This window comes from Canis lupus, chromosome 3, assembly GCF_048164855.1.
Source record: "Canis lupus baileyi chromosome 3, mCanLup2.hap1, whole genome shotgun sequence".
Classification (NCBI taxonomy): Eukaryota; Metazoa; Chordata; class Mammalia; order Carnivora; family Canidae; genus Canis; species Canis lupus.
In genome coordinates this window covers 9099374-9122548 of record NC_132840.1, presented here as the reverse complement: position 1 = coordinate 9122548, position 23175 = coordinate 9099374, and the positions used below count along the sequence as shown (strand labels likewise).

Below are 23175 nucleotides of genomic sequence, written 5' to 3'. Positions count from 1 at the left end.
TAATGTGAAATAACAGGCATATTAAAATCAACAAAATGTGAAGAGTGTATATGTGTAAAATTTTTACAACATCAGTATAGGAAAAAATTTTAGACAAGACACAATGGCACATGAAGAAGATGTAAAAAGAGGTTCAATCTCAATGGTAATCAAGGAAATTCAAATTAAAACCACAAAGAGACACCAATCATACCCATCAAAAAAGCCAAAAGGAAAAAAAAAATCTCACAATACTAAGTTTTAGCAGGAATCCTTATGTATGCTCATGGGAGTGTGAGTTTTGGTGAGCAATTTGATCATATATACTAATATTGAAGATCTTCAACCCCTACAGTAAAGACGGTCCAGGTCCAGCACATGCCTTAGAGAAATACACAAGCAGGGGTATCTGGGTGGCTCAGTTGATTAAGCGTCTGACTCTTGGTTTCCGCTCAGGTCATGATCTTAGAGTCCTGGGATTTAGCCCTGCATCTCAAGCTCTGAACTCAGCGGGGAGTCTACTTGAGATTACCTCTCTCTCTCTTTGCCCTTCCCTCTACCCCTCTCACTGTAAAATAAATAAATAAAATCGTTTTTAAAAAAGAGAGACATGCAGACAAAAAGATATGCACAGAAAAACTTCACTGTAGCATGTTTATAATTGTGAGGAGATAATAATAGTAAAAATATAAAATATACAAACATTTACTAAGCTATTATTAAATATACAAACAAAAGGCATAATTATATATAAAAATAATTAAATATAAATGTTTATTAAAATAATATAATATAGATGCTTAAATACTTATATAAGTTTTTATATTTTATATATCTATATTTATTATAAATATAATAAATATAAATTTGAATTATACATAAAAATTTATCTATTCATACACTAGAATACCTTATAGCGGTTTAAATGAATATGCCAAGTTCCATGTATCTGTGTATACAGGGAATGGAATCAGGAAGCGGTTCACAGACACTTTCTACTGTATTTGTAATGTCTTCATCAAGAAGTTAAAAAAGGGGAAGTCCATAGCAAATACAGCATAATGCTAAAATTCGACAGAGCTGGTGAGCCCACAGGCATTTCTCATATTACTCTTCCACTCTTATAGGCATGCTCAAAACATTTTACAATAAAAAAATTAGTTTTAAAAGCACATACTGTAAGATGATCAAATTTTGGTAGAGATGTATTTATGTGTATGTATCTGTATATGTGGTCCTGGGCAAATTGCTTAAGGTTTCATCATTTGTAAAATCTGGATAAAAGCAGCTACCACACAGTGTTGTGAAGACTGCACCAAATAATCCAAGGGCAAAACTTAGCATCCCCTACACACTGTAAACACTGAACACATGTTAGCTATTACTAATAATCAGGGGAAAATACACACAATCTGGAAAGCACCAATGGTTAAATCTGGGTGTTTGTCTGTTACTGCTATTCTTCTTCACTATTTTCTTTTTCTACTTAAGAAGAATCTTTTTCAATCTTAAATGCTACTCAGAAAATTGAAATCATTTATCTGGTCATTAACAAATATTTCTCACCCCATCTCCCTCGGAGCCAGGTACTGTGCTAGGTGCTGGGGATACAAAGATGGACACAATAATCTCTGCTCTTGAGGAGTCTCAAGAAAGTGTAGTAAGAATGGAAACTCAAATTATACATACGTGTAGTAGTGTGAGAACGTCTCATGGACCAACCTTGGACGACGTAAGAATCTTTGGAAATAAGGTTTCATTCTGAGATGAGGGGGAGGAAGTCAGAAGCAAGTGCTGATATTCAGCATTACCTAAGCGGGTAATAGTCCTTGCATGGCCAAGAACTAAACCATATTCAGCAAAAAAGGCACAGAATCTCCCAGTATAATCCTTTAATCTGGTGCTACTCAAAGCATGGTCCACGGTCTAAACTGTTACTGTTTAGCAACTAGAAAAGTACAGAAGTTTCTAAGCATTAAGGAACTTTCGTACCAATTTGGTGTTGCCACAGCATCTAAATACATGATCAGTGGATAAGTAGAGAGCAAAAGTAAAGATTCCTAACAGATTGAAAATAAGAAAATAAAACAAAAACAGGGGAAAAAAGAGGTCTAGTTCTTCACAGACAGTGTAAGAAGTACTGTTTTCAAACTCCTCGGGTAAGGATCTTTTGGCGAGTGCCAAAAATGAGTTTGGAATGAAATGCAATGGCAGCGGCTGGTTTATAACTTAGCAGAGAAGCTCCAAATTCCAACGTCTCTTAAAGCTCTATACAAACAAAATATCCAAGAACTCTTAGCAGACTGTCATCCTTGATAGCGTCTCAAGGAGCATGTGGGGCAAAGGGCTTCTGGATGCCCATCACTGGGTATAGGGGTAGGGGAGATGGCAAATCCGAAAGATCTAGAAAACAGCCCTCCTCAATTATAATTCTACTTTGAGGCAGGAAACACACAGGCCAGCCAATGACTGCGGGAGAAAAAGGATGGTGTGAAATGGCAGTGCTGAGGTAAGTCGGCAGTCCAAACACAACGGCCTCCCTTATGTAAGAAACCACAGCAGAGCGCAGGCTGCCAGAGGCAAATAATGTGCCTCTGTGTGCGGCGGCCGGAGTGAGCTGCAGGGCCCAGGACGCACTTGGAGTTTACCTAAGCCGTGTACACACGGTCTGTTAATGAGCATTTGGTTCCCAAAGTGGGCTTGGGACTGATAAAAAACAGATGCGGGGCCAACTGATCAAAGTGGCTTCACTCCCCACTGCCCACTGCCTGGGCCACTATCTCGCCATGTCCCCCCAGCCTTCCCGGCACCCCCTCCTTCCACGTACTTTTGCAACCTGAAAATGCCACACCCTTCCACTTGGCTTCTTTCGTGCTAATTAAATTTTAAAAGTGCAGGAAGCCAATGACTTTGGAGACAGGGAAAGAGAAAGGAGCCGAGGGGTGCTCTGTCTGTGGACTTATGCACCCCAGCCTTCTGTAGTCTTTGGTCCTTAAAACATACAGATGTGTGCAAACTCTTTAAGACCAGAGTCATGGGGCGCCTGGGTGGCTCAGTGGTTGAGCATCTGCCTTTGGCTCAGATCGTGATCCTGGGGTCCCGGGATCGAGTCCCACATTGGGCTCCCCACAGGAAGCCTGCTTCTCCCTCGGCCTGTGTCTCCTCTCTCTCTCTGTCTCCTATTAATAAATAAATAAAAATCTTATAAAAAAAAAAAAAGTCGCAAATGCTGCATGTTTCAGAAAGGCAATGCAGTCACCAGGAAGATGGGCCCTTGGGATTCCCCAGGGAACCTTGGTCATCGCACAGTAGAGGAGACTGAAGGGGTTCAGAAGATCAAGTTGGGAAGAGATGGTCAGCCAGATGCCTTGATAAAGCAGTGTTGAGTGGCTCAGAAATGCCTTAGTCAAGAGGAGATATGCTCCGTGGGATCTCCCAGTGCACAAGGACCCAGGAGAGATGCATATTTGAACCCAAAGCCAATCAGCCCAGTGGATGACAGCTTTCTGCTCTGGCCTCTGGGAAGAAAATGCAATATTCCTGTCACAGTTGCTATCTGAGGTATCAAAGAAGCAGAACACATTCATCCAGGTGAAGAAAGAAAAAAAAAAAAGCATTTAAATTTATTCACTACAAATACATCTGGGGGGCCTACTTTGTGTCTCTCTGTCGTCCTGAGATTTACAGCTCAGCAGGGCAGAGAGACGTGAAACAAGCAAATACACATGTGAACAGAGTGTCACAGGAGGTAGGGCCGTTTGACCTGGTCTACCAAGGATCAAGGCTTCCCAGAGGAAATGCTGATTGATTAATGGAAAAAATGGTGAGGAAGTTTTCGGCAAAAGCTAGCTGCATGGTGGAGGGTCCTAAGTCCAGAGAAAAGGTGGTACATTGGTCAAACTAACCTAACTCATTAAGGCTGGAGCTTAGAGAGCAAAGCAGAATCTTCCATGGAAGGCTTGAGGGTGAAGTGAGGTCATATCACGTGGGGCTTTTTAGGGCTTGTTAAGGATTTGAGAAGTTATCCCTAAAGACAATGCGCGGCCACAGCAGCATTCCAGGTGTGAAATGTCATGCTCAGAGTTTTATTTAAAAAGGTGAAACCTGGTCTCCTGACTCGTGAAGCCGGGTACCAGGAATAAAGGAATAACCCATCTTAATCAGAGCTCCTGAACTTGCAAGTAAGCTAGTGTGTGACGGTAGGTCATTGAGGTGGCAAGGGCACTTCAGGGAGTATGTCCTCTGATTTGCCATCACACAGCAGCAAACTGAAAGCATGCCATCCTCATGCCACGCCGTCAGCAGTTCTGGTGGCGATCTCCAATCCCCAGGCCTTGAGACAGTGTGCAAAGTACTAAGCTCCCACCATCTTAGGGGTGGGCACCTTAGGGCCTTCAGATGGAACACTGGGTCTCAATACCCTTCTCTGAACCATCATACATGTTAGCAGTGGGCAGTGGCCTCCCCAGACCCACACACGAATCTCGTAACATTCTAAACGCTCTGAGGAAAAGAGACTGTTCAGGCTCTACCTCAGCAAAGGGCTTCAGCCTCTGGCAAGGATGGGGGTGGGGAATCAGCTTCCCTGGGCTGCTCCATCTGCCAAACTTAGAATAAAGAGTGTTTTCAGGGCCTGGAGTCTTCCAGCTGCCTGGAAACAGGAAGAGCCCAATCCCAGAGAACAGTAACCCTCACACACACCCCACATAAAGACATGTTGAGCCATTAGCCCTAATTGCCTGTGACTGACACAGGAGCGAAGCCGGCCTTCCAGGCATTTGCTCAGCGGAAAGAAAACAAACAGCTCACAGGGGACACAGGCGGCCATTTTCTCTCCTTTCTGCCAAAATGATTTTGCTCTGTTACCCCCAAATTACAGCATACAGATCTGAAATTATAAACCAAACAAAGGTCCTTCTAGTACCCTTTACCACATACAAAAAGAGAACATAAATCTCCGTAGAAAAGAGTTGGACACAAGCAATTGGTTATTAATCTTTTCGCAAAATCGAAAACTTCACAAAAACTTCTCAGTTACCTCTCATTACCCCATCTCTCCAGGTTCGAGGTATGAGGAACTACTTGTAATACTTTTCATCTATTCATCATACTTTATTAAAGTATATGTTAGGTAGTGGGCCAAATGCTAAGGATATGATACGTACGTGGTAAAAATCACATCTGCCTTCAGATTTACGATTTTTGTTTTTAACAAGTGAGTTTTCTAAAGAGGCTTAAGAAGACAGGGCATATTATATATACATCAAGCAAGAGACCATGCACCCTTTCCTTTCCTTTATGAATAACAAGGGTTCAGAGGACCCACTCACACGCCACTACCACCACCATCAGCCAGACCAGTGACTCTGGTGATAGAGACACCGGTTTCCTTGGTACCAAACTGATAACCAGGATGGACTTCAGGACCACAACAGGATTGGCCCTAACTGTGACTGTATTGGCCAAGATAAGACCTCAGTTCCCTTCCGTTGCGGTTCCTTCACAATCAATTCAAAAATATCATTCACCATTGGGTGAGTGCTTCCTAAATGCTCTTAACTTCCTAGGGAGGTATGCATGATTATTAACTCCCCCTTACAGAGACAGCAAGCCATTTGAGCAAGGTCACATAGGATCCAAGGGGGATTGGAAGCCAGATCTGTTTGATCCCCTGGCCCATGCTCTTAATCTCTATTCACTATACAGCCAAACTTCAACTCCCTTTTGGCTTAATGGGGCCATCTTCTTATCATCCAAGGTCTTTACCATCAGATTTAACTCTGAACTAAAGGATGGATGCCAAGAAAACTAGCAGTCCATGTTAACAGCAGCCCCTCTATTACAGGAGTAATATACAGTAATATTCAGAGCCTAATGTCCTCCATAGACTGCTAAGATAAAATTCAACAGAGAAAAGCAGTTTTCTGAGGAGGATCTAGACGAACACTCTCCAAAGACTAAGGAAGGCAAAATGAGCTCCTTGTTTCATAAAAGCCACACTCTCTTAGTCAAGTTGTTCGTTTCAAGTCATAGTATAAGGTAGCATTGATTCTGCCCCAGATGATTTAGATTCTTTTCAAGATTTATGTAGAACAAGCAGTTCTTCTACACCTCGCTCGCTCCTATGCACGGCAGCCTCCCCAGAGACTACAGGCCACTGGGCAATAAATAACCGTGTTGTTTCTCTGCTGGTGAAGGAGCCTCAGATTTGAGTGGGGGAAGCGCTGCTGTGGGCCGGAAGGCTACTCACCCAGCAGGCAGAGCATCGAGGGCCTGGGCAGCCGCCGGGCGCTGCTGTGTGCCTGAAGTGCTGGGCTCCTCTCCTTCCGCCGGTGTGGCTGGAGCGGGGAGAGACACTGCAGTGGGGTTCGGGGTCACGCTCGACACTGCAGCAGGCGAGGATGTCACACCAACAACAGAGGGTTCTTCAGGATCAGTGGCTGCAGCGGGTTCATCAGTCACTGAAAAGAGAGAAATCATACTTGAGAGATCAACTCAGACTCGTGTTCACATTTGCTACATTTTTTCCCCTTAAAGTGGTAACACGGTACCTGCAATGTTACTGTGCATGTATCCGGTGACAGCACAAAGTTTTACAAAACATAACTTTGGAAATTACAGCATGTCAGGAATGGCCTGCCTCTGCTCTCTGGCTCCCCTCCCCCCAAACTGAGAGATGGATCTGAAATAAATAGATTAAATATTACCTTTTTTGTATACCTTCATGAAATTTTTCTAAAGTATTATGATGACATATATTACAATAAAAGAGTAGCAGGAAGGAAGAGGATGACAGGGAGGTACATTGGTGCTAAATGAAACAAGGCCAATGCCACATCTATAGGGTCACATACTTTTCTTTAAACTTGTCATTTGTCTGCCGGGCATAAATAGCACCTTCCTTCAAAAAGCTCTCTATACACTAAGAAGCTAAAAACTTCCAACAATGTGCTTGCTCTTTGAAAGACTCAAGCTCAAAGTATGGAGCAAAGATTAATATCATAGATGAAAAAGATGGGCTCCAAAGATGAGGGACTTGTCTTCAAGGTAACAAAAGACAAAAAGAAGTCAAATAAGCCTGTTCCGAGTCTCCTTCTTTCTCCATTTCTTTATTTCTTTGATGATCACTGGTGTTCACAAGGACCCCAAGACAATACAATATCCTCCCACTCAAAAAGAGATCAAACAAGGTTTTTGAGGAATTCTTTGAAAATGGGTAAGCCATATGCAGAGAATTTTTCTACATATGTGATTGCATATGTGTGCACATTTAAACTAGAATTTTGTAGGAAAATCCCTTAGTTGTGATTTAGCCTCATCTTTCTAATTCAGAAATTCTTTTTGCAGTTTCAAATGTAACAAATGTACTATCTAGAGTCTTCTTAAATGCTTCTGACAAGGAACTTGCTATGGAACCATTCCATCTTTGAGCAGATGTCCTGCCAGCAAGTTTTTTCTTATGTTAAGCAGAATTCCACTATCTGGTCCCAATCCCCACCCCCACACCATATACAGTAAGTATAGGCCACCCTGTTTCTCATTCACCTTCTCTTTTCTGGTAAGAAGGCCTGTTCTTGCTTTAATATTTTTAGGTCCTTCCCTTCTTATCACCTAGCTGCTCTCTTCTAGGTATCTTTTCTACTGCCTCTCCTCAATAATGACAGGAAGAACTGAATGTCATATATCAGATACCACCAGATCAGTGGAGTCAGATTTCCAATATAAGTGGTATTAGTTAACATGCACAGAGAACATCAATGTGTGCCAGGCAAAGTGCAAAGCATTTTGAATTATTTCATATAAGCCTCACACACAATCCTACACATTAGGTACAATTAATATCCCATTTTACAACTGTGGAAACTGAGGCTCAAAGAGGTCAAATAACCTGCTGAGGTCAAGGCGCACCTAATTCTCACCCATACTGCCTGCCTTCAGAGCCTGAACTACTCACTCACTGTGCTCTACTTCTCCCTCTGTGGACATGATCCTACTGTCTAACCTGAAACCGGTGGCCAGCTGAAACCAAAATTTCTTCACATGACGTGATGCCACCCGCTCTTAAAAAATGGAAAAGACGGACGCCTGGGTGGCTCAGTGGTTGAGTGTCTGCCTCCAGCTCAGGTCGTGATCCCGGTGTCCTGGGATCGAGTCCTACATCAGGCTCTCTGCAGCAAGTCTGATTGTCCCTCTGCCTGTGTCTCTGACTCTCTGTGTCTCTCATGAATAAATAAATAAAATGTTAAAAAAAAGAAATGGAAAAGAGCTTAGAGACTACCTATGATCAATTCATTTGCTTTCTCCCCAGAGTATGAAATACTGTCTGCCACATCAACTAAATTAGTTGTTTAATAAGTAACTCCATCTTATGCAACTCGTGTTTCCCCCACACAAAGGCGATATTTCATACTTCTATTCCTATTCTAGTTCAGCAGTTAGTAAAACACAACAGATGGCAATTCTCTTTATGCAAATCTATAAATTTTATTTAATTCTAAAGAAAAAAACCATCATGATATTTTTGAGAACTAAATAAATTCATTCTAAAAGTTATAAGAAAAACTAGGTAAGCTGAAGTGGCTCAATAGGTTAAGCTTCTAACTCTTGATTTTGGCTCAAGTTATGATCTCCGGTCGGTGGCATTGAGCCCTACAACGGCTCTAAGCTCAGCACAGTCTGCCTCTTTCTCTCCCTTCCCCTCAGCCCCTCCCCTTGCTCACACTCGAGGTCTCTCTCTCTCTCTCCTTAAAATAAATAAAACGTTTTTTTTAAAAAGGTATAAGAAAAACTAAATACAGAAGAATAGCCATGAAAATTATATGACACATATGACAAAGGTGGCATTTTAAACGAGTGCAGCAAAGAGATCATTCAGTAGACAGTGCTGTGACAACTGGGTAGTACACTGGGGAAAAGAGTTATATCTACTTTATTCAGGACATGAAAATAAATTCCAGATGAATCAAAAATTTTGACATAAGAAATTAAAGAGGAACTAAAGAAAAGAGAGAATACTTTTATCTCAAAGTAGAAAAACCTTTTTGAAGTATCACATAAAATCTAGAAGATATAAAAGATGGATGAACTCAACTACATTAGAAACATTTTTTTTTTTAATGGGAAAAAAATCACAAGCAAAGCAAGATAAAAAAACCCAAAAGCTGGGGAAAATTATTGCCAACTCATATTACGGCCCAACGTCTAATTTTTTTGATATGAAAAGAATCTCTACAAATCAATAAGAAAAAGACCAAAAATATGCACAGACACTTCAGAGTAAAGGAAATATAAATCACCCCTAAATTTATTAAAAGATACTCAATCTCAATTATGAGACAAGAAATGCAATTGAAGACTAGAATGAAGTACGATTTTTTAAACTATCAGATTGGTAAAAAGAAAGAAAAGAAAAGAAAAGAAAAGAAAAGAAAAGAAAAGAAAAGAAAAGAAAAGAAAAGAAAAGAAAAGAAAAGAAAAGAAAAGAGAAAAGAAAAGAAAGAAAAGAAAGAAAGAAAAGAAAAGAAAAGAAAAGAAAAGAAAAGAAAAGAAAAGAAAAGAAAAGAAAAGAAAAGAAAAGAAAAGAAAAAGAATAAGAATATTCCAGGAAACCCAGGTGGCTCAGTCAATTAAGGGTCTGACTCTTGATTTTGCCTCAGGTCATGATCTCAGGGTTGTAAGATCAAGCCCTGCGTGGAGCTCTGAGCTGGGCATGGAGCCTACTTAAGATTCTCTCTCTTCCTCTCCCTCTGCCCCATCCACCCATAAAAAATTTAATCACATACTGGTAAGAATATAAGAAAACCTGGCATTTTCATACATCACTGGCAGGAGAAGAAATTATTAAAATCTCTGTGGAGAACATCTGGCAATATAAAAAATTTAAATGTAGTAATAGAGAGGCGGTGGGGGAGATGGGGATGGGTGTGGAGAACAGAGGTAGGTAGGCCTGTAGATGAAATTAGAATAGCCATGAACCAGTAATATTTAGAGCTGGGTGTAAGTTCATTATAATATTCTTTTGCTTTTATATATTCAATGTTTATGACACACACAGAGTTGCATACTTCTATCGGGAGGCACATATCATCTGGTTGTCACCCTTTTGCAACGTTAGCACTCACTGATTACTGCCTAAATCCATAAATTGGTTGGAGACTGCGAAACAGTCATATTCTAAATCTACTATGTCCTTGGCTTATCAACTACTTGGCTACCTTGAGGTTCAGTTTGCAAAGAAAAAGTAGGAGAAATGCTTGGACCTTTCCTTTCACTTATTGGTTTTCAGAAAAATGAACTGACTTCCTCACATCCTCCAAAAATGAACAATGAAATTTTAGTCTGTGTAAAAATCATTATAAGCTCTTGGATTTAAACATATTTAAAATATTTCAACCCATGGTGATTATTGGGATTTTTTTTTATACTAAAATTGTCCCTACCTCTGGTTTGGGTTGACAAGGGAGGGAAGTGGCAAAGTTCTTCAAGTTTGCTTCAAATTCTATGCCAAAATTTCTAAGATAATTATTAAGTGGGAAAGTGTGGAACAGCATGTACATTGTCCTACTGTGTGTGTGTGTGTGTGTGTGTGTGTGTGTGTGTGTGTGTTTTCAAATATACATGCATATTGCTTGTATAGACAAAGAATATCTCTGAAAGAATCATAAGAAACCAACAGTGACTGCCTCTGGGGAGGAAAGTGGAGGCCCGAGGGCTGGAACAGGAAGGAGACTTTCTTTGTACTGTTTGAGCTTTTATACTTTTAAAATTCTCATGATATACATGTACTCCCTACAAAAAATAATTATTATGAAATTGTTGACCAGGAAAAGAACAAAAGCAGAGAGCCTAATTTTCCATGGCATGCCAATGGAAAAAGACCCTCCAATCAATGCTATTTGAACCTGACTCTTCACACAGATGCAAATCTAGTTCAAAAGGACAGACTGTGTCTGTCCACAGCCCTACCCAAGAGCCCTTCATTCACCACAGGAGCTCATCTGTTTTGGAGCTTTGTGCTACACTTTGATTTGGAAATAAGAGTATGAAAGCTGGATATCCTTGCACTGACAAGCTTTCTGTGTCTGTGCTTGTATTCTATTCTCAAAAAGTGTATGTATGTGTATATACACATTCTTAGATCATGAGAGCTTGAAAGAACCTCAGAGATAAATCCACCCTATCACAGCTTATTGTCTGAAGAAACTGAAGTTCAGATGATTACATTACTGGCTTACAGTCACACTGGTAACCCAGTGACAGAGCACCATGATCAAGCCATCATGTAGCTTCAGGTACAGAAAACAACTGGATTGACAAAAACAAGGAGACAAGGAGTTACAATTTACTCATGTCTTCAAGAACAACTATATTTTACATTATAGCTCTATTCAATACAAAGAGCCAATGCTCTCTATTAACCCTAATTCTCTGATGGAGACAACTGAGCTCACCGCGAAGACTGCACCCCTTCCCTAGACCAAGGGCAAATTTGTTTCCTTCATTTTTCACTACTTGCACTCTGTCTCCAGTGTCCTTGCCTACACCTCTCTGCTCACTGTGGCCCCACTCTCTGGAGACCCTGTCCATGACTTCAGCCAGACTGATCCTCTCTGTGGATCTCACACCTGTGGTCTTGACTACTCAACCACACAGCCCCGTTGATGTCTGCTGTGTTAGTACCTAGCTGACAGTGTCTTCAGCAATTTTCTTTTAAATAGATTACAGAGCAGAGACCTTATTTTGTAAATCTTTACACCATCCACCATCCATGGTCCTTAGCAAAATGGCATTTGACAAATATTTTTTCAATACTTTTTTTTAAGATTTTATTTATTTATTCATAGAGATGCAGAGAGAGAGAGAGAGAGAGAGAGAGGCAGAGACACAGGCAGAGGGAGAAGCAGGCTCCATGCAGAGAGCCCGACGTAGGACTCGATCCAGAGTCTCCAGATCACACCCTGGGCTGCAGGCGGCGCCAAACCGCTGCGTCACCAGGGCTGCCCTATTTTTTCAATACTTGTTCAATAAACCTAATAATCTAATGAAAGGGATCTGAAACAAAAACACCTGACACTTGTGTAACACTATCAATTGCAAAGCAGTTTCTTTTCATTTTTATTTTGGAATAATTTTAAGCTTAAAGAAAAGTTGCAGGGATGCCTGGGTGGCTCAGCAGTTGAGTGTCTACCTTTGGCTCAGGGAGTGATCCCAGGATCTGGGATGGAGTCCCGCATCGGGCTCCCTATGTGAAGCCTACTTCTCCCTCTGCCTGTGTCTCTCATGAATAAATAAATAAAATATTTTTTTTTAAGTTGCAAAGATAGCAGAAAGATATTAATATTAAGGGAAAGTGGGGATCCCCGGGTGGCGCAGCGGTTTGGCACCTGCCTTTGGCCCAGGACGTGATCCTGGAGATCCGGGATCGAATCCCACGTCGGGCTCCCGGTGCATGGAGCCTGCTTCTCCCTCTGCCTATGTCTCTGCCTCTCTCTCTCTCTCTCTCTCTCTCTCTGTGACTATCATAAATAAATAAAAATTAAAAAAATTAAAAAAAAAATATTAAGGGAAAGTGAGTCAAGGGCATACTATCTTATATAAGCATACCACAACTATCAAAGCTAAAAAAATGAACACCAGTACATTACTATTAACCAAACTTCAGAACTTTATTTGGATTCACCAGCTTCTCCACTAATGTCCTTTTTCTGTTCCCAGATCCAATCTAGGAACCTACATTGCCTTTAGCAAATTTATTTTCATTAGTTCATTTATCTGCCCAATAGCTCCATAAGGATAATACTATCCCCATTCTATTTAAGATAAAACTGAAGCTCAAAGAGCTTCCATCCAAACAAGTGCCATGCAATTAGAAAACAGCAAAATCAGTACTCAAATCCAGGATACCATGAAGTAAAAGTAATGGTGGAGGGAGGGGAGAAGAAATGAAGATGGTTTAAATGGATTTCCTTTGTGGGAAGAAAAGCTGAGTACCAAGATGACACGGTAAATGGGGTAAGTAGGTAAAATGGTAGTTGAATGGCCTCTGGTTTCTGCAACAAGGAGTATTTCACAAGGTTCCCTCTGTGATGTTGTTAAACATTCTAACTTTATGAATCAGATATTCATTTAGGACTAAGACACACTCTAGTCACAGCCAAAAAAAAGATCAGGATTTGTAAATTCTTGTTCTTAATCCTGGACTCGCTTCCAGCTCACTGCATGTTCCAAGATCTTCAGGTGTATGTGGTGTAGTGCAGGCTCTTGGTACATACACAGGGCTTTTCAGGCCCCACACTCAGGCACAGCAAAGGCAACTGCCAAGGACAGAAACTTTTTAAACTGAATATCAGCCTGTAACATACAATGCACAGCAAAGCAGTCACTGTATCTCATCCATAAGACAAAAGCAGGGATCCCTGGGTGGCGCAGCAGTTTAGCGCCTGCCTTTGGCCCAGGGCGTGATCCTGGAGACCCAGGATCAAATCCCACATCGGGCTCCCGGTGCATGGAGCCTGCTTCTCCCTCTGCCTATGTCTCTGCCTCTCTCTCTCTCTCTCTCTCTCTGTGACTATCATAAATAAATTAATTAATTTTAAAAAATAATAAGACAAAAGCAATGGATTTCCAAGGCAATTAACTGCTCAGTTCTTCACAAGAGGAACCAAAACTAGAAAAATCTTTCATAATTAGCATGGCATAGAGTGGGTGAGGCTTATATATAAAGAAAAACAACTAAACTAAATGAAAAAGAAAAATTAGATGGAAAACAAGAAGAAAAACTTAGAGACAGGCAAAGCCACACCATGGGAAAGTTCAGTCCTTCTTTGACCAATAGGTACACTCACCCCACTTCCATTTATGTTCTAACATGCTTCTAGGAACCCAAAGACTGAAATTAGTTTTGAAAATGTATAAACTGCCAAAGACTATCAGGGAGAAAAAGTAATAGGGCAGAAGGAGCCCTTCAAGACATTAGAAAAACACACTACCACGTGTCAATAATCAAAATCACATGGGAATGGCCCCAAACTGGAAATAAATAAATGAAGTGAGTAAAGAGTCCAGAAATAAATTCTCACTGCATAGGAAGAACATGGTAAGTGATAAACACTAAGTAAAACCATCAGTGAGGAAAAAAAAAATTAGTATTTCTGGAGTAATAGGACCCCAATACAAAGAAAAATTAAATTTAGATTCAGACTTCATTATGTTTACATATGTATTTAGATATACTACTGTACATTCCATTACAAAACTTATTCTGTGACACGATGAAAAACAAAAGGTAAAACAGAATAAAGTATTTACTCCAGCCACAGCCAAGAGAGAATTTTTTCCACTACCAAAGCAAAAAGTAAAACTACACACATTTTTTTTAAATGCTCAGGCACAATTATTTTTAAATTTTCTATCTCCTTTTCTATAAAAGCCACAGAAAATGAGACAAAATGTAGAATAATATAGGAGGGAAACTTAAAATCATAAATTTAACAGATAAAATTTATACCTAAGTACTTTGTATACATTAAGATGGCTATTACCAAAAAACAAACAAACAAACAAACAAAAAAACAGAAAACAAGTGTTGGCAAGGATTTGGAAAAACCAGAACATTCATTCACTGCTAGAGGAAATGTAAAATGGTACAGCTGCCAGGGAAAATAGTTTGGGGGTTCCTCAAAAAGTTCCACAGAATTACCAGACATACACCCCACCAACTGTACTCCTAGGTTTATAGACAAAAGAATTGAAAGCAGTGACTCAGATAGATATACACCCACGTTCACAACAGCATTAATCAATATTATTCACAATAGCCAAAAGATGGGCGTGATCCATATGGTCCACCAACAGATGAATGGATAAATAAAATGTGATATACACATGCAGTGGAACATTACTCAGCCTTACAAGGGAATGAAATCTGATACATGCTACAACATGGATGGATCCTGAAAGCATGCTAAGTGAAATAAGCCAGAGACAAAAGGACAAATTATTCCACTTATAAGAGGTACCTAGAATACGCAAATTCTTAGAGACAGGAGAATAGGGAGAAAGACAATCATTATATGGTTTCACTCATACGGGGAATATAAAAAAAAAAAAAGTGAAAGGGATTATAGGGGAAAGGAGGGAAAATGAGTGGGAAAAATCAGAGAGGGTGACCGAACATGAGAAACTCCTAACTCTGGGAAACAAACAAGGGGTAGTGGAAGGGGAGGTGGGCAGGGGGTTGGGGTGACTAGGTGATGGGCACTGAGGGGGGCACTTGGCAGGATGAGCACTGGGTGTTATGCTATATGTTGGAAAATAGAACTCCAATAAAAAAAATATACATATAAAAAAATATGAACACCAAAAAAAAGAGAGAGAGAGGAGAATAGAGGTTACCAAGGGTTGGTGCTGTGCTGGAGGATGGATGGAGAGGAGGAAGTTATTGTTTAAAGTGCGTAGAGTTTCAGTTTGAGAAGATGAGAAAGTTCTGGATGTGTGTAGTGGTAGTGATAGGTATACAACATTGAAACTAAATTACACACTTCAAATGGTTTAATGGTTATGTATATTTTGCCACAATTAAAAAAAACAACTGTACTAGAATATATAAATCTCTAAATCTCCAAATCTTAAAAAAAAAAATCAAATGCTATGAAAAAAAATCACACAAGAAGAAAGAAACAGTCAAATGAGAAACTAAATCGCTGAAAACGTGCAATTAGGTTCAACAATGAAGTGGCACCTAATGGCTGTTAGCAAAACAAGAAACCAGTATTTATACAGTTTTAGGAAAAAATAAACCTCATATACCACCTTACGGAAATTTTATGCTGCTTTGGAATGTATGATTCCAATCCCTTTGGAAGGCAATCTGGTAATAAACATTTGATCTCATTTTTTAAAAGTCATATCCTTTGATTCGAGAACTTTATGCAAGGGGGCCACCTGAGGGGCTCAGTGGTTAAGCAACTGTCTTTGGCTCAGGTCATGATCCCAGGATTGAGTCCTGCATCAGACTCTCCACAGGGAGCCTGCTTCTCCCTCTGCCTGTGTCTCTGCCTCTCTCTGTGTGTCTTTCATGAATAAATAAGTAAAATCTTAAAATTAAAAAAAAAAAACTTTTATGCAAGAAGAAGCAAAGCTGTGTACAAAGACATTAGCATTAAGATTTTGTTTTATAATAGGAAAATACAAAAGAATTAAAGAATAGTTAAATGAATTCTGACATATTAACTGTGAAGCAGTATGAGGTCACTAAAAAAAGTAAACAAGACACAGATAACATAGAAGCGTGTATAAAAAATGGAATAAAAAAAAACCCTCACATCCATGCTACATGACTATGATTGTATGAAATTATTCATAAAGACAAAAGCTAACTTTGAGGGTCTCGGGCACTCTACGTATCTTCTATAACTTATTCCTTATAACAACTTTATGAGATATATACTCCTGTCCTAATTTTATTAAAGAAAAAACTTAAGACCCAGAGAGTCATTGGGCCTTATACACATATCGTATGTGTGTGGGGGTGGGGGGTGGTGGTCAGAATCTGACCATGACCAGTGTGACTCCAGACTATATGCGCATGGAAATCACATTTAAGAGAGGAGTAAGAGATGTAATTTTCTTGGATAAAGTTTTCAATAAAAAGTTAGAAAGTAAATCACGGCACACAAGTCTCAATGAAGTGCTATACTGTTTGCCTACTTCTCGATTGCACCACTTCTAAAACTCAGTAATATTACATTTATACAGACAGGCTGCCATTCACTTTCATTTTATAAAAATGGATTCTTTACAGTTGTGACAACATGAAAAAACCACCTGGAAGTCGGCTCTGTTTTTGCCCTAAATGTCTTTTTCATGCATAACTGCAGAGCATAGCCAAAAAGGCTTGCTAAATAAATCTTGTATGTCTGTGGAAATATTTCCTGGAGGCACAGCTCGCTACCACCACCATTTTGGAACTGGTCCTCACGGCTCTAAGAGCCGCGTATTGAAAGATGAAGATGTCCCCACTCACGTCCTCAAACTCCCTTCTTGTCTTGCGCTGCCAAAGAGTACGGCTTCCCCGCAAAGGGAAGGTAAGATTTTTGTACCCCTTGGATAGACATGAAAGAGCCTACAAAGTCCAGGCTGGCTGGAAGGCAAAGGTGAACCGTCATCACGGCAGAGAGCAGAGAGACGAGACGGAGGCCAAGGCCTCGGTATTTTAACAGGCAGAAATCCCTAAAATGCAACGATTGTCCTTCACAAATGGGTTCTGGGAACAGTCTGGGCACTCAGATACACCACTATAAAACATTCCCAATGCAGTTTGGGGTTAGAGACATTTGGCTTTCCGAAGACATGGCTGGCACCTGCCTCGTCTGCTGAAACATAATGTTCCTGGAGATAAGGACAATACGCGAAGGTACCTAAAAATAAACGGGGGGAAACACAGATCTGGTCCAGTATCCAGTAAGAGTGACTCAAAGACCATCACCATATAAAGTCAATTTACCAATAGTTTTTATAAGAAAAGCAGGCATGGCTGAAGGAAACCAGCATCAAGTGACGTAGGCCCCTACGAAACAAAGTAGTTTGGTAGCCTGGCCACAGCCTCTAGAAACAAGTGGTTCCAAAAAACCAGTTCCTCTCCCCATTTGTAAATGCTAGCCCTCCTCGACAAGTGACCTCTTTTTCTAAGAGCATGTTTACCGGTGCTCATGGAGCTGTATAGGGTTTTCGTAACACAGTCCAGAACCCCCACCTCACCGCCCCTGGAAGCTGGGCCCCCCATGGCTGCTCCACCTGGACGTTCCAGGGCACGGATATGGTGGTTGGCACAGGAGCACCAGGCGCGCTCAGATGGCAGCCGCTTGTACTCCTCGTCTCCAGCTCATCCTCTTATCCTCAAGGCTCAGTGTGAGCTAGCTAACTCAAGTCCTGCAGGCAGGTCCCAAACTCCAGGGACAATGTCCAGTCACCACACACGAGCCCAGAAGGACATGCCACTCTACCCTGCAGTCCATTGTACCTAATGGTCTAACTACACCGTAACTATAAGGGGGCTCTGCAACCCTCAGACAGTGCTGCCAGAACTGAAAGCCACTAGAAAGTAACCTCACTTGATTTTTTCTACTCAGTACGTTCGTCTCACAAAGGGCAGTAACAAGACCATGGACATGCTCTGTGAAGAATGAATGCGGCTCCAGATCTCCCATCTTCACACCACACCTCGGCTACCACAAGCATCTGCAGAGCTACTTCCATCCCATGTACTGATGTAAACATCTGCATTTCCCCCATCTACAGTTTACTGAAGCAAACATCCAAGTCCTTTCCCAACTCCTTCAAATTAAGACAAATTACCAAATGGCTGCCAGCCACTCAAGATATGACAATCTTCAATAGGTTTAGAAAAGTGAACCTTTTTTTTTTCCTTTTTCATTCGACACTGTCCTGACGAGACAGAAGGAAAGCATGACAAAAACTGGTTTGTTTTGAAAGAGGTCCTTCCCTTCCCACTTACAGAGAAGCAGAACCAAGGGCAGAAAAGTCTCTGGATATGGAAGGGCTACGTATTCTCAAATGGGACAAATACTCCCACTGGAACAACCATGGAACGTGCCCCCCCACAGACCCTCCCATCTCCCCACCCTCCCAAAGCCACCTGACCCTGGCTCTGCCCCTAGTCAGCATCCCAACCGACCCAACAGTGCTGCCATCTTCTCAAACTCAGCTCTGAGCAATAATACTTAGTCTTCTTTCTCCCTAGTCTGATCATTTCCTTAAATGAAGGAAATAAAAAATGTGTCATATACAAATAAGACAGCCCCCTTCCCCCAGTACTGACAAGAAATGAATTTTAAAAACCAATACTTTTTATTTTTGTGCAAAGCAATATTTTAGAAGAGTACAGTCATATGGAGAATGATCTTGGCTGAACAGAACATGCCACAGACAAAAGAAGATGGGCCAGTGGAAAGGTTGATGGATCCAAGTTCATTTTAGTATTGGAGTCTCCTCTTGCCCACCCTACATTCTGGCAGCTGGCAGAGTCCTGACTCCATATGAGCCTAGAAGCCACTGCTTTAGTCCAGCCTGGTATTTTGTGCTGTCACTCACCTGTGCCATTGGCCAAGCCACTGTGGGTTGGGTTCTTAACGGGCTGGCGGTGCCGGTTGCTAGTACCGGGGCTTTGCTCACCGGCTGCTGTGGTTGTTCTGGCTGAACCACCTGAATGTCTGTGCGTCCTGGAAATTCAAAATATAAAGCAGAAAGATATAAGTCACTGTGAAAAAGAAAGAGGGATGTCCCATCTAAGTCACTGTATTCCCTCTCTCACTATTTATTGGAAATAAGACTTTAAATAGCCCCTCTAGTCTTTGAGTCCACAGAAGCTGGCTCTAAACAGAAAGACTCAGGTAAGCCTCCTTCTTGGTAATAGCCCAGAAGGCAACATTGGGTAAACTTTTCCACTTGAAGTAAACACATCCAGAGTGAATTGCCCCCACATCTGAAATAACTGGCAAAATATCCTGTGACCATCACATTATTTTTATTGGGCTCAAATGTAATAAATAAACAAGAATCACTGGACAGGCTACAGATGACTTAATTCTCCCATTAGGTAAAAAGAGCTCAAAACTCATCCAAATCCATTTTCTCTATAGCTAGAAACATATTTCCCTTGGGAAAAGAAGTCAAGGGGCACTAGACAACTCCAGCCAATGCATATGTTGACATGTTTCATCTAGAAAAGGTGACTTGATGGTCCATTCAAATAAATGAGGAACAAAGCACAAAGGGATCTATATCACAGAAAATGGCGGCATCTATAGGAGCAGAGAATCTGACAACTTCAGAGAACAATAGGCAGTATGCATTCTCACAGTCCTTAGTAGCCTGACTTCATTCACTCAGTGGAAATGTCTAACCCTCCTTGCCCTCAGTCCAGCCATTTTGTCAAAGGAGATTATTCTCCTACTTAGTCATTAACTATTAGTTTTCAAGTTGGAGTATTTAAATATTATCCAGGAAAGAAAACAACACCTCTGTCTAGGCAGAGAAACAGAGGTCCACAATCTGTACCATGTACATGGGGCAGCGAGAAATACTATCAAAAGGAATAACAATAACAATAGAAGTATAGAACATGCACTGAGCCAGAACGCTACGTAACAGATATCCATGGCATGCAGTGCACTTTATTTGTTTTATCTCATTTAACATGTAACCCTAGAAAGAGCTTACTGTTACTATGCCTATTTTATTTTTCCTTATCTAAAGAAAAAAAGAAAATAAGCAGTGGAGCAAGCCTCAAATCCACACAATCTAAGATCAAGAGTCCATGTTCTTTGGTTGGAGACTGGGCATGGGTAGCCTGGACTGGAACTGAATCCCTTTCCAGGCTATTCTTTTCACTGGGCACATGACCGATGGTGAGATGAAGAACCCTAATGGAAAAAGGTCTCCTGCTGGGCTAGAAGGCTCCATATCGACCAGAACACCTCTGCTGGTGAGACTCTCTTATCCAGTGTGTTGGGACAAGCCCACAATACAACAAACTCGAAGGTTCCTAGGGGAACAAGAAGTGCCCCCACCAACTACCTTCACCAGCACAAGAAACAGACTTTTTCCAACAAGATGGGCATAAGCCAAAATATTAATAGTGATTATATCTGACTTTTGTAAATATGAATTCCCTTAGCTTTTCCTTTTGTGCTCTTCTAGAGTTTTCTAGTTTTCTTTCCTGAACTTGTATACTTTCGAGTAAGGAAAAAACACAATTTTTTAAGGAGGAAAACAGTTTTTCTTAGACCACAACTATAAGAAAGGAAGGAAGGTAGGAAGGAAAGAAGAAACCTAGCAAACTGTGGAGCTCTTCATACCTAAAGACTGCATGGCAGTTAAAAATGGATACAGAGGGCACAAGTGAGCTATGGAAATACAGATTTAATTTGGACTCTCTTTTTCCATCTTATTTTTCCCTGAGCTAATTTCATAAATCAAAAGCTGTCAACCACACCTCAGTCAAGAAAAATATTTCAAAGTCCCCACTTCATGGGAAGAAATGTTAGTATTGAGCATTTTACCACAACTCCTCATCAAAAGCAGAATGAGTCCAGATTAGTTCCAAAGGGAAAGACAGTCCTCAAACACTAGTGAATGTGTGTGTACATGTTGAGGGCCGAGAGCTTGACAGAGATAAAATTGGTTAATAAAAGGTTTATTTCAGCCAAAAATACCCTTAAAAGGACAAAGAAGCCTCTCTGATTTGGTACACACAACCCACAGCCGAGGGCTGTATCACTCAAGAAGCAGCAGGCTGTGTGGGCAGCATAGAAAAGGCGACACTGGTGTACACACACACACACACACACACACACACACACACACTCCCCAACAAGCCCATGATCACTTCCAGTCGAAGGCTCCTTATCCCTCCGAAGAGCAGCTGGACTTGACAACAGGGTGGGCCCCATTAACTCTCCTGGCTCCTCCCTCCCTTCCCCGAAAGGGCATGTGGGCAGAGTTGAGAGAGAATACTTTCAGAAATGTTTAACCACTAATGATAGCAGCTTGCCCTGAATGATGGGCTGCAGCAGGGCTGGGATTAGCCTGTAAACCAGGGGCAGCTGGGACCACTTGGCATGAATTGCTGCCTCCCTGGCCGCAGCCCACGGCCACCTCCACCCTCCCCCCAACACACACACACACACACACACACACACACACACACACACACCAGATTTTCCCTTGCCCTAAATCGGGACTTTCCACCTTTTTTCACCTTGAATTACCTTTAAAATAAGACACTCAGAAAGAAGAGAAGGCCTCAACAGTTGAGGAAAATCTTATCTTCACCAGTTTCCCCTCTTGGAAGACTCACTCAACCCTTACAAGATGGGATTGTGTCGTGATTAAAAGTTGGCCCAAATGCTGAAACCGCACACCAAAATCCAAAATAGTATCAAGACAAAAGCGAGACGATGGGGTGGAGATGAGCTGGGCTCCACCACAGGCAGCCTGGCTTCGGCTCTGCCAGTGACTTCAACTTTGGCCTGATCCCGCCACCATGTTGAGGGTGGGGATGGGCAGTGGGGGTGGGAGCATGGGTGGATTATGTTGCCCCTGGGTCAGTGAGAAGAAGATGGAACAGCAAAATTCCACAACTGCTTCAAGTTATCTAGTTACAGAGATTCAGCTCTCCTTACAGCGTGCCCCTCTCAGAATGCTGGGGTGATCATCTTTACTTAAGTTCCTCTCTCAGAACCTGAGGCCTCCATAAGAAATCCAGTCAAGGCCAGGGCCCTGGAATTCTCTCTCCACACTCCCAGAAGCAGATCTGCTGCATGTGAAGTCCCCCAGACAGCGCCCTGGGCTGTCCCTTAGCATTCAAGCTTTGCCATTCACAGAGGTGGCCTCAGTCCTCAGCTGTACTCTGACAGCTTGGTTGCTTTGGGACATCTTGTGTCACACTTCACGAAAGCCACTGAATAGCATTCGATTATTTTCTAATCACTACGTCCTGTTCCAGGGCTAGCAACAAAACAGAAAGGGTCCCTGGCGCTTCCAGGTTGGTAAACACATGGAGATGTGGGTAGAGTACCATGCCTAGAGAGGGCACAGGAGCACTCCACCTTTTCCCCATACCTCACCTTATGTATCTCTTTCATCTGGCTGCTAAATCATATCCTTTATCATATCCTTTTAAAAAATAGTGAACGTTAAAAAACAAAAACAGAAAGAGTCCCTGACCTCCAGAAGTTTACATCTTCATGGAAATGCAGTGATCTGTAATCTTGCTCAGACACAAACCTGCACCACACTCTACAATGCTGACATGTGAGAGCCACTTGACCAATGAGTGAGCCTGCTGACAACCTGGCACTGTCTCTCCAGCGCAGCTTTGTTGGCCATCATCACATATGCAATAATTCATGTGCAGTAAACAAAACTCTGTTTCTTTGGTTAAAAAAGAGGCTAGCCCTAGCATTGGTAACATAAGTGAAAATAAAATGAACGTCCAAAAAACCAATGGCTCACAAGCCAGAACAAAAAATTTTTTGCCAAATTAAAAGTGGAATTCAATATTTGATAGTGGCTCAGAATTTGAGATTAAAAAGTCTATCATATTCTTCATGTGGAAATTGATTTTTAAAAGCAGTTGGTAGCTTCATCAAAATTCAAAATTCTTGCTCTTCCAAA

At 41.3% G+C, this 23175-nt stretch overlaps 1 protein-coding gene across 5 annotated transcripts in view; it reads right to left on the bottom strand.

The window, feature by feature from the left end:
* The window catches only part of WWP2 (WW domain containing E3 ubiquitin protein ligase 2), a 145189-nt gene that overhangs the window by 35510 nt on the left and 86504 nt on the right, over positions 1-23175 (bottom strand). For all 5 annotated transcript variants that reach the window (XM_072816840.1, XM_072816862.1, XM_072816851.1 and 2 more), the window contains 2 exons: positions 19090-19217; positions 6230-6440 (listed from right to left, as the gene is read on the bottom strand). In XM_072816840.1, coding sequence (XP_072672941.1) covers positions 6230-6440; positions 19090-19217 — 339 coding nt within the window. The remainder of the gene's footprint in view (positions 1-6229; positions 6441-19089; positions 19218-23175) is intronic.